Source organism: Schistocerca americana, chromosome 2 (genome assembly GCF_021461395.2).
Source record: "Schistocerca americana isolate TAMUIC-IGC-003095 chromosome 2, iqSchAmer2.1, whole genome shotgun sequence".
NCBI classification, from domain to species: Eukaryota; Metazoa; Arthropoda; class Insecta; order Orthoptera; family Acrididae; genus Schistocerca; species Schistocerca americana.
The window spans coordinates 441,763,304-441,778,957 of NC_060120.1; the positions used below are offsets into that span (position 1 = coordinate 441,763,304).

The following is a 15,654-nucleotide window of genomic DNA, read 5'->3' on the forward strand; positions in this document are numbered from 1 at the left end:
GAGCAAGTATGGTGGATCTGACACACCGGTGTCAATGTGTTCTTTTTTCCATTTCCAGGAGTGTACATCTGAGTAAATTAGCTTACCATGCCTATTTTCATTCTCTGCTTTCATATGGCATCATATTCTGGGGTAACTCATCACTGAGTAAAAGAGTGTTCATTGCACAAATGCGTGTAATCAGAAAAAATGCTGGATCTCATCCAAGATCACCCTGCAAACACTTATTTAAAGAGCTAGAAATCTTCACTGTAGCCTCACAATATATATATTCACTTATGAAATTTGTTATTAACAATCCGAACGAATTCAAAAGTAATAGCAGTGTACATGGCTACAACACTAGGAGAATGGATGATCTTCACTAATCAAGGTTAAATCTAACTTTAGCTTAGAAGGGGGTAAATTATGCTGCCACAAAAGTCTTTGGTCACTTACCTAATAGCATCAAAAGTCTGACAGATAGCCATATAGTATTTAAAAGGAAATTAAAAGAATTTCTTAATGCCAATTCCTTCTACTCATTAGATGAATTTTTGGATATAGTAAGTGGGTAATTTCCCAACCTCCACAAAAAAATTAATGAGTGTCATGTAATATGTTGTCTAATGTAATATCTTGTATAGACACCTTTTATTAACCTGACATGTTCCACATCATTACGAAGTGTCGTATTTATGACCTATGGAACAAGTACTAATCTAATCTAACCTAATCTAAACTCTCCTTACACTAGTACTAGCAAAGTTTTTTTTTCTATTTATTAATCAGACTTTTTGTTACACCTCTTATTTCACTCTAGTAATGACCCTTTGTGCTGCTTTCTGTTTAGATCCATATGCTATGGTTTTCATCCACCTGAGTGCTCAACCATTTATTATAGGCCTCCCCTTTCATCTTCACAAGTTTCTCTACTTCCTCATTCTACCATGCAATCCTCCTCTCTTTTTTTCCATTTTGTTTTCTCCTGCTTTAACAGACTGAAATCATATCCTCTACAGTTTCATTTCTGATATGTAATGCCTTCGCTGCCAGTCTGACTTGATAGAGGATGTGTGTTGAATCCTCCTGCAAACTTAACAGATTCTACTGGACCTCCGAAGACTTCAAATTGCCAACTCTCTGTCTTCGCAACCAGCATATTACTGCCTATGATGCAAAAGGTTGTGGGTTCAAACTTCTTCAGGGACTTTATTTTTATTTTTTAAAAATCTTTATCAAAGTAACACTGGTCATTACTTTTATTCAGTTAATTTATTTAAATGTGTTCTTTATTTCTATTGCTTTGTCATATTATTTTAATCACCATGTTAATTTTTCATTTCTTATCATTTCTCTTCCTATTATTCCTTTTCCATGTGCAATCTTTGTTCATGCGATTTCAATTCATTTTATTTATTAACTTCAATTTAACTTCTTTCATTTTATCATCCTACATTTTTGTCCATATTACTGCATTCATTATTTCCATACCTCATATTGCTTGAATGTCATTTTATTTATAATCACTTCTTTCATTTAAATGTTTATTTGTGTTACTTTGCCCATTGTGCAATAAGAGTTTATGTTTTAAATTTTTGTGTGATGATTACCATCCAAAACAATGGACATCTTGCAATGAAAAATACATTTTTGACACCATTGCACAGACAGTATAAATAGATTTTGTATTTTGTTTTTTAATCCATACATTATCATTTAAATGTTAACATATTACAATAGACAAATAAAAAGAATTAAACTCACATGCACAAATATTCCAAGTGAAAAGGGAATGACAGGAAGAAGAAATGAGAGAGAAAGTTATTAAAGTTATTAAAATGATGGTGTCGATGATGAGTTCCGTTTGTGGGGTGCTCAACTCTGCAGTCATCAGTGCCCATAATTGAAATGATGTGACAAAGGAACAGAAACAAAAAATTACACTTCCTGGCAGATTAAAACTGTGTGCCAGACCGAGCCTCGAACTTGGGACCTTTGCCTTTCGCGGGCAAGTACTCTACCATCTGAGCTACCCAAGCACGACTCACGACCCTTCCTCACAGCTTTAATTCCCCCAGTGCCTCATTCTCCTACCTTCCAAACTTCACAGAAGCTCTTCTGTGAACCTTGCAGAACTAGCACTCCTGGAAGAAAGGATATTGTGGAGACATGGCTTAGCCACAGCCTGAGGGATGTTTCCAGAATGAGATTTTTCACTCTGCAGCGGAGTGTGTGCTGATATTTGTCTAATGGTGGAGATACATGGTGTAAAGTGATGTGTTACCCAACGTCTGCCTAAGTGACAAACGATGATTGCGACAGTTAAAACTATTTTATTAGTTAAGTAAATTAGAATCATAAACTGCCTGGAAGTTTTGTTACTGTTTACGCATGTAAATGGGTACGGATGGCTCTCAAGTGCCTTCAAGGTGGGATGATGAGGACAGTTTTACTACACTTCACAGTGCCTGTTGGCTTGGCAGTTATTCCATGCTACGATACCCTGTCTTGGATAAACAGGACACACTATCAAATAAAAGGGTGTGCATGACAATGGTGCTGATATCACAGAAGACAGATGGTGCTTAGTTAGCTGTCAGACCATAAAGAACTGTCATTTGTTAATGCCAAACAGAATTAATGCAGTGTCATATCACATGTACAAACATTAACAGAATATGAAGTGTTAACTTACATATTCCAACTGTAATGGAGGGGGCAATGTAACAGAATTTTAGAAGAAGTACTTTCTATTCTTTAGTATGAAGTTGAAAATTTATGAAAGCTCCCAGATTCCAGTTTCCTATTGCAACAGTGAAGCAGTCGAAGTTAACCCTTTACACTCCATAATGCAGACAGACACAGGGCATCTCCATGCAATCTTATTTACAAGGGTGAAGCAAATATAAACCAATTTTTTTTAATTAAGCTTCAGAAAAATTCATACATAGGAACTTATTTTTCTATATAGTCTCTTGAACAGGAAATACATTTTTCCCAGCAGATAAGCTGTTTCTTGATCTTGTTTCCATAAAATGAGTGTGGCTGTGGCAGCAGCCAGTTTTCCACAAACACCTTTGAAAGCACCATCATCATCAAATCTATGTCCTCGGACTGCTTCCTTTAGTAGTTCAAACAAGTGAAAATTGTAGGGCGATATGTCCGAACTGTAGGGAAGATGAAAGCACCATCATCATCAAATCTATGTCCTTGGGCTGCTTCCTTTAGTAGTTCGAACAAGTGAAAATTGCAGGGCGATACATCCGAACTGTAGGGAGGATGTTCTAGTGTGGTCCGGAACAAGTCCTGAATTTTCTGTTGAGCTCAGGCAGCTGTGTGGATCTGTGTGCTATCATGAAGGACTGTCACATCCCGGATTGCACACCTTTTCTGATGATATGCATATTTTGTTTGACCTAAAAGCTGGCAATAGTCTGCGGTGTTCTCACTATACAATGTTTATGAAGAAAATCAATGCGAGGAACTCCTTTAAAATAAAAAATCAGTCACGCTTGTCCTCAAGCGACATCAGATAGCTACGTTCTCACCTGTTTCCTGTCCTTATAAAAATTGATTGTGCCATATGTAGCACAAGTATTTTCACAATTCTGAATAGTTTCATGCCCTCTATTGTGAGAAACTTGATTATAATGCACTGTGCAACAATGATGATTCCTATTGCTCTGACATTGCGATTATGACTAAAGAAACAGTACAATAACATTCTAGCTATCAAGAACAATCACTGGAAACGAAAGCAACAATTAGCAAGTATTACACTGCTCTCCATTTACAAAAGGGCACATAAATGGAAATTATGGTTTATATTTGATTGACCCTTTAAAAGTAACAATCCTCCCAATCTGGACATACAGATTTCTCACAGACTACAGTGTATAACACTTCAATATGCACTGTTCATTAGTTCCTCTATTTGGTGACTTTCTTAAACAAAGTTTTAGTCTCTTGCTTGTTCTTGTGTTTGAACTGTACTTTATTCTACACTCTCTCAGTTGATGAATCAATGGTGTTTTATCTATTGAGACTTTGTACAAAACATTTAGACATTCACTTGGAAATAGTTTATAACATTGTCATGCACATAATTTACACAGTGGCTGACCCTGATATGTCAGTGTGAACATTTTATAAGGGCACCAGGTAACAGCATATGTGAAAGATTAAGGAAGAGTATTTGCTAATGAAATTGTCCAGAAAGTAACTTCAATAGAGATTCTGCACATGCAAATTGTAATGTAATTGAGATGTATTGAATGAAGATAAACTAAGTGACTACCTGTGTAATTATATCCAGTGCAGATATTGAACTGTGACTGTAAATAGTGGATTATGTAGATTATATGCAACCATTTGTTTTTGAATTTGATATGATTTATTGCACCATTTATGATAACATAATTTTCAAGCCACTGCAGGCTCATTCATCAGACGGAGGTGTTCAAGCAACATTATTTTCACGACCATGTGTAACTACTATCTTATGGTATTGACTACAAAATAATCCCAATATGATATTTCACCCAGCTTGCGAGCGCGCGCGCGCGCGCGCGCACACACACACACACGCACGCACGCACACACACACACACACACACACACACACACACACACAGTACTATCTGGACTCAATATTATTGCACTTGGCCTCCCACAGATATTACCAGAAACACATGGTGACCTTACAGTAAGCATGTACAGTGATGACTAAAAAAATTGTATCGCACTGTCAATTATGTCAAGATAGTTATGCATATACTATCAAGTATTCAGTGTGTCCCCATGGAATATCACAATAAAAACTCATGATAAATCACACAAAGCGCCCTCACTCCCACACACAATAGAAGTGTGATCATCTAATACTTAGGTGCACTTGGTTCCACAGTAAAAAACCACTGTGCTTTTTTTTACCTTCACAATCTTGTCTTCTTCTCCTATCTACTCCCTGATTTATTTGTTTTACTGTCTCTCTTTTACAGTAAATGCAAATATAGATGCAAATTCTGCCTTCAAAATGTGAAATTACCTACCAAATGCTAGCGCATTTTCATAGCACAATTGTATCTGGATGAATTGTTTTATCAATGGCTTTATTTTCTGCATATAAACGTAATCCATTTTTGGTTACCTGTATTGTGTGTCAACTGGCAAAACCCAATTTGGAAAGATAATGTGTATAAGAGTGTGTTTGCAAAACAAAAAGTGGATGACTGCAATGATGTGTTAGTGTGTTCAATGCTCTGGTGCCATGCCAACAGTGGACAATCAAATGGTGTGTCGAAGATAAACCCCACATAATGCAACATGTGACTTAGCCATGGAACCTAGTAACATAGGACAAAGAAATGCATACATTTGTCTGGTAGCTAAAGTTGAAAAGTTGATCTAATGCAGGTACTTTTAACATGATAGTTTTAGGTTGCAGGTGGTTTAAATCGTGATTCGTCAAGTACTGATAGAGGTCAGGCCTAAACTATCTCATTTACAACATTGCCAAGATCAGCAACATCTGCCTTATAGTCATTGCCCAATCATTTGGGTTGCATGTTAATCATCATTCCTGCATTTTGAAACACGTGAAGAGACTAATGCTCGTCAATCACGAAGTTCAATTATGAAGCTCACAACACCAGGAGGTATTGGTAATCCCCATGACCATGCACAAGTTCTGCTTTCACAGGAACTTAGAACACCGGTGTAGAATCGTTGCCCTGAGAGGAGGTGGCACCACTCCTATGTCCTCTGTCAGTCACAATTTTAGTTTATTTATGCTAGTGGCCAACTAGCAGCTACAGAAACTGGTTGGAAAAGGAAAAACAAAACCAGAGAATGAATTTCTACTACACCAAAAGTCTTCCTCTAACATGCAAATAGAGTTATTTTCAGTTCTCTTCTATGCTAAATTCCTTGTCAGTTCTCTCTATTGGGCTGTGAAGTATTTGGTCAAATGGCTATGAATGCTCATAGAATTTTGAAATCAATATTACACAGATATTGTAGTTATCGAACTGGATGAGACAAGAAAAATAATGTCATGAAATACTTTAAATCAGAGACGCACTCTGATCACTGGGGAAAAATGCTGCTGGCTCCAGAAACAATCATTTGTTGAAAGCTTAGATAGAGCCACAAGAAAAAAAAAAGCAATGAACATAACTTTTTTTGGTAAGACTATATGCTAATTTTTAGGTCCCTACTTATTCCCAATGAGCCTCTTCACAGCTCACAGAGCAACCTCTGTTTTTGAATGGTTTTTACTTCAAAACTCCTTGTCTCATTACCATACAGCTAAATTAGAAGAACACACAGATGTAAAATTTCCTTTTCAAACCCACTGGATGCTTAGTTTAGGACACCCTACTTTCTTTACCAAAGGCATACCAGTTTGTTTTTACTTTTCTGTTTATTTCTTTTCCTGTTCATCCTGTATTTGTCTTTAATTCTTCTAAATTCAAAAATTTGACTCATTGTATGATGCTATTATAGTCTTATTACACGAGGAGACTTCAACAAGTCACACATTATTGTAGCTGGCAAAGTGACTTTTATTGAAAGCTGCAGTACACTACAGAGTGACTCAGATGTGTGACACTACTTTTCAACATAATCAGCAAGTCTTTGTAAACATCCATCAGAATGTTCTACCAATAATTCAGTTCCTTAACAACAGAAATCGTTAGTGACAGAACCACTCATGAACTGTTGTTTGAACTTCCTCATTGTTAAAAAAATTCTTATCCCTCAGATTTTCTCGCAGCTTGCAGGAAAGACAGAAGTCACTTGATGCAAGATACGCACTTCCCTATCAGCATCACCCATGTCTGTGTAGACTTCATCAAACTGTTGGCACCATTTCACTATGGCTGGACATGACATTGCATCTGATTCATATATCGCCTCAATTTAAGAGTGACTCAGTGTACAATTTAGATCTTATTCCCATGAGGATAATACTGTCCTGCGTACATCAACTTTGCAGTAAGTTTTCTGCTGCCATTTCCTCTTACTCTGACACTATGATGCACCTATTATTTGTACTGTAGCAAAAATGTGTCTGCTGGAAGCCTGGAACATGTACTCTTTTCTGACAATGTGCCACTCTTGTTGCACAATGGTCTTAATGTGGGACGATGTGTGTAGCTTACTTTCTGAAGTTTCTACATAGTTTTATTAGAAGACACGTGAAAAAGTTTCTGAATATTGGCGAGAGAATTAAAGTTTTCTGAGATGATAATGCTCACTTTCTCACGAGTTACAAAATCAACATGCCAAACCTTCACACTCTTTTATAAAAGAAAGTCTTAAAGCTTTTCTAAAATTTCAATAACAATCATTATATGTGGCTGTTACAGTCACACATGTCATATAATCCCTACTGTCTTATAAAACAGATCACTGATTTCCAGTGTCACAAGGTCTTATTCCCATTACTTCCTATCTACTTATTACACCAATCGCTCCCCAAGTGGTGTTAAGTTCCATATGAAATACAGATATAAACCCTTTTCACCAAGTGTACTGTTTATTAACAAATAACATATTAGCATAACGATGATGTACAGCAGTGCACAGTGATGTGTCTCAAAACAATCCACTACTTATGTGTGAGCTGAGGTTTCAATGGCTATTTCAATAAAACTATTTTGAGTATGCAACCATGACATTCTGTTCTTGTACAGACCTACGTTTCATCCACATGCAACCACGGCCAAAAGATTGGTCTATACAATATATGACCGCACTCACCTATGCTGAATAGTTTTACCAAATAACCCACTATTTATTAACTTATTTCACTATAGATAAAAAGCAAATAAAAAACAGTAATATTCTTACCTGTTGCTTTGCCACATTCCGTGGCGGTTTGGCAATACTGTCAACATATGCCAACTTTGTTTGTCGAATTGGTGTTGATTTTGCAATAGACTGTTGTATGTTGGATGTCAATGCCTTCAGTTTAGCCTCTTGTTCCTCTACACAGCGCTGTAAAGAGAAAATAAGGAATACAGATATTTAATAACATAATAAAATATGTTACATCAAACCACTGTCTGTAAACTTTTGCTAGGGTACTCTGCACTCTCATTTGAACTTGGCTGGGGTTGAAAGACATGAAACATTACAGGTGTTTTGTACCCACAGTCAGCTTTCACAATACAACAATAACACGTGTAATAACACTTTAGTGACCACTGCTAAAGGCATTGTACTACGTCTGGCCGGTTTCTTGCAAAAGTAATCTCACAACCCCTCGAAGGTAGACACTTGACATGAGACATAAAGCATAGGTATAGCAACTGCACAGCATGAGCAATGCTGGGCCTCTTCCATCTGCATTCTATTTTCACCTTGTAGTCTACATATTAAGAACACACCACTTGTGCATGCCCTGCATCTCCCTCTATTGTTGTTGAAGGTTAAAATTTACAAGCAGTATGAGGCTGTTCTTATTTTACATGATAAAATATGTACAGCTGTATTCAAAATCCTTATTAACTTTTCAGTTGCTGCAAAACAGAATATTTGCAACATAGTTAGAAGTATATCTCCCAGCAGACATTTTTAATAATGTGTAATGCTGCATATATTCAGTCACAAAACGTCCTGATGTATGTACTAACTACACAAAAGTTCCCACACAGGTGAGTGTATTCATGTTGTTGGAGCCAATCTGAATCATGCTTTCACCTTCATAGCTTCCTCCATTCACTCCCCAGAGGCAAAAAGAAATATGAATCCCACATTCTACCATGCCCACATAGTTCAAGGAACAGAAATGGTATCGGTCCACCTGAGTGTGTACCGATAACCTATTTTTATTACTGGACATAGAAAACTTGCATGGTTGAGGATTAGTCTCTTCACTCACTTCAAAATACAAAAACAATGATTAATGAGCAACCTAAATCAATGGGCAATGGCTATAAGGCAATTACTAGCTGATGTTGAAAATGCTGTAAATGAATAGTTTAGGTCTGACCTCTACCAGTATTTGTTGCAATTTCATGACAGCTGCTTCAAAAGTGAGGTTAATTTTGGCCAACTTTGCTGATAGGTCTGCGTGTTTGTTTGACAATGCCATACATAGAAAACAGAGAATCTGATAAAAAAGTTTGATCAATTACAGGACCTTTTTATAGAGCAATTCAAAATTCCTATTATGGTCTTCTGGAGGCTTTAGAGGTTATAGCAGATGAAGTTCTGATAAGGAACCCACGTCCAGAAATGTATCGTTTGGATATAAAATGGGTTTGAAAAGCATATCAGTTTCAAATCTCCCAGTTCACAGTACAGACACAAGCTGAGAAGAGGACATTGTTGTCAGCCACTGTTTTAATGATGATATCACATAACACCTTCATCCTACCACAATAACAGCTGCAAGAAAATGGTACATTTGAAACTATGAGGGTTGGGTATCATGCTCTGTGGACATGCTGCACTGTAGACCTTGAAGAGGACATCCGTTGTCACACAGAAGAGGACCTGAGAACATGTACTCAAAACATTGCACATGCCATGTGCTCCTACAGCATACAGGTCAGATCAGATCTCATTGTCCCTGCTGTGTGTGTAGCATTGAGCAGGAGATTTGAAAGTGATTACGTTATACAGTAACATACTGTGATATTTCTGTTCACCTGCAAGACATTTTGGCACCCAGTTCGCACACAATTATATATGGAGTTCCAGCATAGTTGCTAAGAAAAATATTTATTTGTTCTTTCCTCTAATCATTGTAATGCTCTATCTGTGAGATGACATGCTCAAGCATTTCTTTCTTCCTGGACAACTATGTTCACTACAATTAGACCTTTGTGGCTGAATTTATTTGTCTATTTAAAACCTTTATCTACTACAGCAATAGACATGTATGTGCACATTATTTGCATGGTTTCAATTTTTACTTTTAACCAAACAGGGTCCCCCCTGCAAGAAGTTGGCGCATAATGAAACACCAAATTATTTATGCTTTATAACTGGAAATGTATTACTTTCGTTTTTCAGCCAAACCATGTTCAGTTCCTGTCTTCATCTTTTCTCACTTCTTTTCCCCATGACATACAAGTAAATGACAACAATTTACATTAATACCTCACTTCTACAAGACACAATTCTGCACAACTGGTTGCTTGTAAATGTTCAAAGATAATGAAATTAACGCAACAACAAAGCATCCTAACAATGTGCCACTGGTCTATGACAAGGGCTCAAAAAACATCCCATTGTGTCACACTCATATCTTGTTCAGTTCATCAGAAACTGTTATTTGAGTGAAATGTGGTACAGCATTCATGGTAATTTTTGCAATGCCTCATTTATGGGAGCAAAATGCAAAGTGAAATTTTACCCGATAATTGAGAAAACATTTATAGGATAGTCAGGATGGTCCACATGTGAGCTTACAGTATGTAACAAGTTTGACTTGTAACCTGAAGAAGGAGGGGAAAAATCTCATCCAGCTGTAGTTCACAGAAGTGTACATCAGACTTCTAGCAAAGAAACTAATTGTAAGTTGGCACTAAAAGGGAGTAGGAACACGAGGGTAATCCCAAAAGTAAGGTCTCCTATTTTTTTATAAGAACATAAACCTGTTTATTTCTACAATGGTTTATATCACTAGCGGACCTCACATCCAACAATTTTATAGGAATAAATGAACTTTTGAGGAAAGTTTAATCAGATGATGGTCTGGGTCAAAAGCAGTGTTATGAATGGTTCTCTTAATTTGAAAGAGATTATTATTATTATAACCCTTGACCAGACATGCCTTCAACCACAAACAGTGGCAATTATACTCAGAAAAAAAGAGGTTTGTGTTGTGAGATTTTAAGTGAAAACTGAGCATGCATCAAGATGCAGCAAATTTGATTCCTTGTTTGTTGACTGAAGAGTAGAAGAAACAGCAACTGAATTGTGAAGGAATACCGTGATGAAGCTGAAAAGGACAAAAGTATTTATATAATGAATCATTGTACCAGAAAAACATTGTTTTTATAGGTACAACACTGAGTTAGTAAAGGATCTCAATGCCAAATAAAGTGTGATAATCTCACAGATCTAGGTCAGGATAGTCAAAGAGAGAGAGTGGAATGTGTAGACTGTGGGTTGGAATGTCATGCGGGTGACTGTAGTGGGAAATTGAATGGGGAACTCAACAAAGTTATACCATGGAACTGTAGGCTCTGCAAAAAAGATAAAAGAATCACTGAGCAGGAGGCAGAGATTTGTACCCCTTGGGCTGAATTAGATTACACGAAGTCTGAACTTTATAGGTTGAAAGGAGAAAGGATCCTGGTTAATGGGGAAAAATAACAAGTAACGGGAAAAACAGGAACAGCTCTTCAGCTTCATCCACATGTGAGCTTACAGTATCTAACAAGTTTGACTTGTAACCTGAAGGAGGAGAGGAAAAATCCCATCCAGCTGAATGTCACAGGAGGGTACATCAGACTTCTAGCAAAGAAACTGATTGTAGGTTGGCACCAAAAGGGCGTAGGAATACGAGAGTAATCCCAAAAGTAAGGTCTCCTATTTTTTTTATAAGAACATAGACCTGTTTATTTCTGCAATGGTTTACATCAGTTTACAGCTTGAACATTTAGCTATTTTTTGGCATAATCACCATTTCTGTCTATGCATTTTTGTATACGCTGTGGCAGTTTTTGTATGCCCATGTCATACAAGCTCGCTCCCATGCTGTTCAGAAAGTTATGAACCTCTTCTTTCACCTCATCGTTGGAGCTGAATCGCTGGGACCACAATTAACGCTGACAGGTACTGTGAGACTCCGAAAAAACTCGAACGGGGAATTCAGAACTGGGGAAGAGGAATGTTGAGCAAGGGCGTACACGTTCTCCATGACAATGCTTGCCCACACATCACTCAGCGAACCGTTGCTCTCCTGCAACAGTTTCAGTGGAACATAATCACCCACCCACCCTATTGTCCTAACTTGGCGCCCAGTGACTATCACTTGTTCCCTAGGTTAAAAGAACATTTGACCGGAAAGCGGTTCAGCTCTGACAACGAGGTGAAAGAAGAGTTTCATAACTTTCTGAACAGCATGCCGGCGAGCTCGTATGACATGGACGTACAAAAACTGCCACAGTGTCTACAAAAATGCATCGACAGAAATGGTGAATATGTCAAAAAATAGCTAAATGTTCAAGCTGTAAGCTGATGTAAACCATTGGAGAAATAAACAGGTATATGTACCTATAAAAAAATAAGAGACCTTCTTTTTAGGATTACCCTTGTAAAAGATTGTTGCTGCTAGATGGTAAAGGATAAATTAGGAACAGGGTAACAGGTCACAAGTATTGTGAAGGCAAATGCTAGCCTCAGCCAGGTGACATCAGATGTAGGGAATTTGTGAAAAGATTTTGAAAAAGAGGATTAGGTCATTGTTGTAGGTGAAGCAGGAAACAGCCAGAGTAAGAAAATTAATTACCACATTAGGGGTGATCCATATGAAGCAATAGTAGCAACTACACACACAAATGTGAGTTCTGTGAAGGTCCTGCAGTGCCATGACCAGCCCTGAGTTGACACTGTTGTGAGCCTTGTCAACACTGAGTTGAAAAGGCTGCCACTGACTGAAATGAAACCTGACATTTTGTAGTGAATAATTCAGGGTAAGCTGTAAATGATTTAATTAGTAATCGTCGTCCTTTACCACAAGCTTGTTTCGGCTACAGCACCACACTCAAGAAAACCTGTAGATGTCACATTTGGTGAATATACTTACATTTATAAATGTTGCACAGAAAGCTCACATTGCAAACATACTTACATCTAGTTGGAATAGATGCCCATACTGCATCAATGATTAAACCGATGACTGTTTATATGTTGCTAGAGCGTAAGTTTTGTCTGTATAGAATATTTTCACAAAATACTTTTGACATTTGGGATGGCAGCTTATTCTTGTTGATGCTGTATCTACACAGTGCAATCTTTGCTAGTCAGTGATGTTAGCAGTGTTTCATTAATATTATAATTTTGTTATCATTTGTAACTACAACAATCTTTGGTTTTCTGTTTACTGTGATTTTTATTAATTCTTGTGTTTCAAAATGTCAATAAAATTTTTAGATAATTTTTATGTTTGAGGTTGATCTGTTCATTAAGGAGATCATTTGGATAATTTTTGTGCGGGTATATATTTCCAATTCTTCCAAGCTGCCCATGGTATGTCCATTTGGTATTCTGTGTAGAACCTGTTATGCATTTTTGATATGTTCTGCTTTGTGGATTTGGTTTCTGAGAAGCTGGAAAAAGCTTCATAGACTGCTGTTGGAAATTTTTGGGTGTTCTTTGAAACCGATGTTAAAATTTCCTCCTCTTTGACAGATACAGAATTTTGCACAGTAGTAGTAGTAGTAGTAGTAGTAGTAGTTGTCTTCAGTCCAGAGACTGGTTTTATGCAGCTCTCCATGCTACCCTATCCTGTACAAGCTTATTCATCTGTGAGTAACTACTGCAACCTACATCCTTCTGAATCTGCTTAGTGTATTCATCTCTTGGTCTCCCTCTATGATTTGTACCTCCCATGCTAACCTAACCTAACCCAATGCTAAATTGGTTATCCCTTAATGCCCAGAACGTATCCTACCAACCAATCCGTTCATCTAGTCAAGTTGTGCCACAAATTTCTCCTCTCCCCAATTCTGTTCAGTACCTCCTCATTAGTTATGTGATTTACCCATCTAATCTTCAGCATTCTTCTATAGCACCACATTTCAAAAGCTTCTATTCTCTTCTTGTCCAAACTATTTATCGTCCACTCTATACTCAATGTTAACAAATTTCTCTCCTTCAGAAACACTTTCATTGCCATAGCCAGTCAACATTTTATATCCTCTCTACTTCGGCCATCATCAGTTATTTTGCTCCCCAAACAGCAAAACTCATCTACCAGTTTAAGTGTCTCAGTTCCTAATCTAGTGTCTCAGTTCCTAATCTAATGTCTCATTTCCTAATCTAATTCCCTTACCATTACCTGATATAATTTGACTACACTCCATTATTCCTGTTTTGCTTTTATTGAGGTTCATCTTATATCCTCTTTTCAAGACACTGTCCACTCTGTTCAACTGCTCTTCTAGCTCCATTGCTGTCTCTGACAGAATTCAATGTCGTCGGCAAACCTCAATGTTTTTATTTCTTCTCTGTGGATTTTAATTCTGACTCCAAATTTTTCTTTTGTTTTCTTCACTGCTTGCTCAATATACAGATTGAATAACATCAGAGATAGGCTGCAACCCTGTCTCACTCCCTTCTCAGCCACTGCTTCCCTTCCATGCCCCTAGGCTCTTATAACTGCTATCTCGTTTCTGTACAAGTTGTAAATAGCCTTTCACTCCCTGTATTTTAACCCTGACACCATCAGAATTTGAAAGAGAGTATTCAAGTCAACATCGTCAAAAGCTTTTTTTAAGTCTACAAATGCGATAAACGTAGGTTTGCCTTTCCTTAATCTATCTTCTAAGATAAGTTGTAGGGGCATTATTGTGTCGCATGTTCCAATATTTCTATGGTACCCAAACTGATCTTCCCCGAGGTCAGCTTCTACCAGTTTTTCCATTCGTCTGTAAAGAATTCATGTTAGTATTTTGCATCCATGACTTATTAAACTGATAGTTTGGTAATTTTCACACCTGTCAACATCTGCTTTCTTTGGGATTTGAATTACTATATTCTTCTTGAAGTATGAGGGTATTTCGTCCGTCTCATGCATCTTGCTCAACAGATGGAAGAGTTTCGTCGTGACTAGCTCTCCCAAGGCTATCAGTAGTTCTAATTGAATGTTGTCTACTCCCAGGGCCTTATTTCGACTTAGGTCTTTCAGTGCTCTGTCAAATTCTTCATGCAGTATCACATCTCCCATTTCATCTTCATCTACATCCTCTTCCATTTCCACACTGTAGCCCTCAAGTACATCACCCTTGTATACAAGGGGGGACCCATAAGAAACCGGACACTGAGGGCGCTGCCACTCGTAGACGTAGTGCAGGGTTCTCACACTAGATGGTGTTAGTAGAGACCTTCATGAAACAGCTGTGCAGACGGCGTCAGTGTAGAGCTGAACGTGCAAGTGTGGTATTGTGTTTCTCTGACTGTTGGCAGGTTACCTCTGCTAAGTCGTTATGGCAACTTTAAAAGAACAAAGAGTGAGTGTGAAATTTTGTTTCCTGCTTAAAAAAACTGCAACGGAAACACACCAAATGCTTCTGGAAGCTTTCCAGGAGGATGTTATGAGCCGCACACAGGTTTTCGAGTGATTTGGGCGCTTTAAACGTGGTGAGATGTGTGCTGAAGACCAAGCTCATTCTGGACACCCTTCAACATCGCAAAATGAGGAGAACATTGGAAAGGTCCACCAAAAGATCAACGAGAATCGTCGCCAAATGATCAACCAAATTTCATCAGAGACAAGAATCAGTTGGAGCTTGTGCCAGCGGATTTTGAGTGAGGATTTGCACATGAGCCGTGTTGCTGCTAAATTTGTTCCGCACCTTCTCACACAGGAGCAAAAAACCATCCGCATGAATGTGTGTCAAGACTTGAAAACAAAGATTGCACGTGATCCAAACTTCTTGAACAAAGTCATTACAGGGGAAGAGAGTTGGTGTTACGGGTATGACC

The 15,654-nt window shown here is 37.7% G+C and overlaps 1 protein-coding gene across 2 annotated transcripts in view; it reads right to left on the reverse strand.

Annotated features, from left to right (window-relative positions):
• The window catches only part of LOC124593707 (transcription elongation factor B polypeptide 3), a 161,950-nt gene that overhangs the window by 48,706 nt on the left and 97,590 nt on the right, over window positions 1–15,654 (reverse strand). For both annotated transcript variants that reach the window (XM_047132013.1, XM_047132014.1), the window contains exon 7: window positions 7,840–7,986. In XM_047132013.1, coding sequence (XP_046987969.1) covers window positions 7,840–7,986 — 147 coding nt within the window. The remainder of the gene's footprint in view (window positions 1–7,839; window positions 7,987–15,654) is intronic.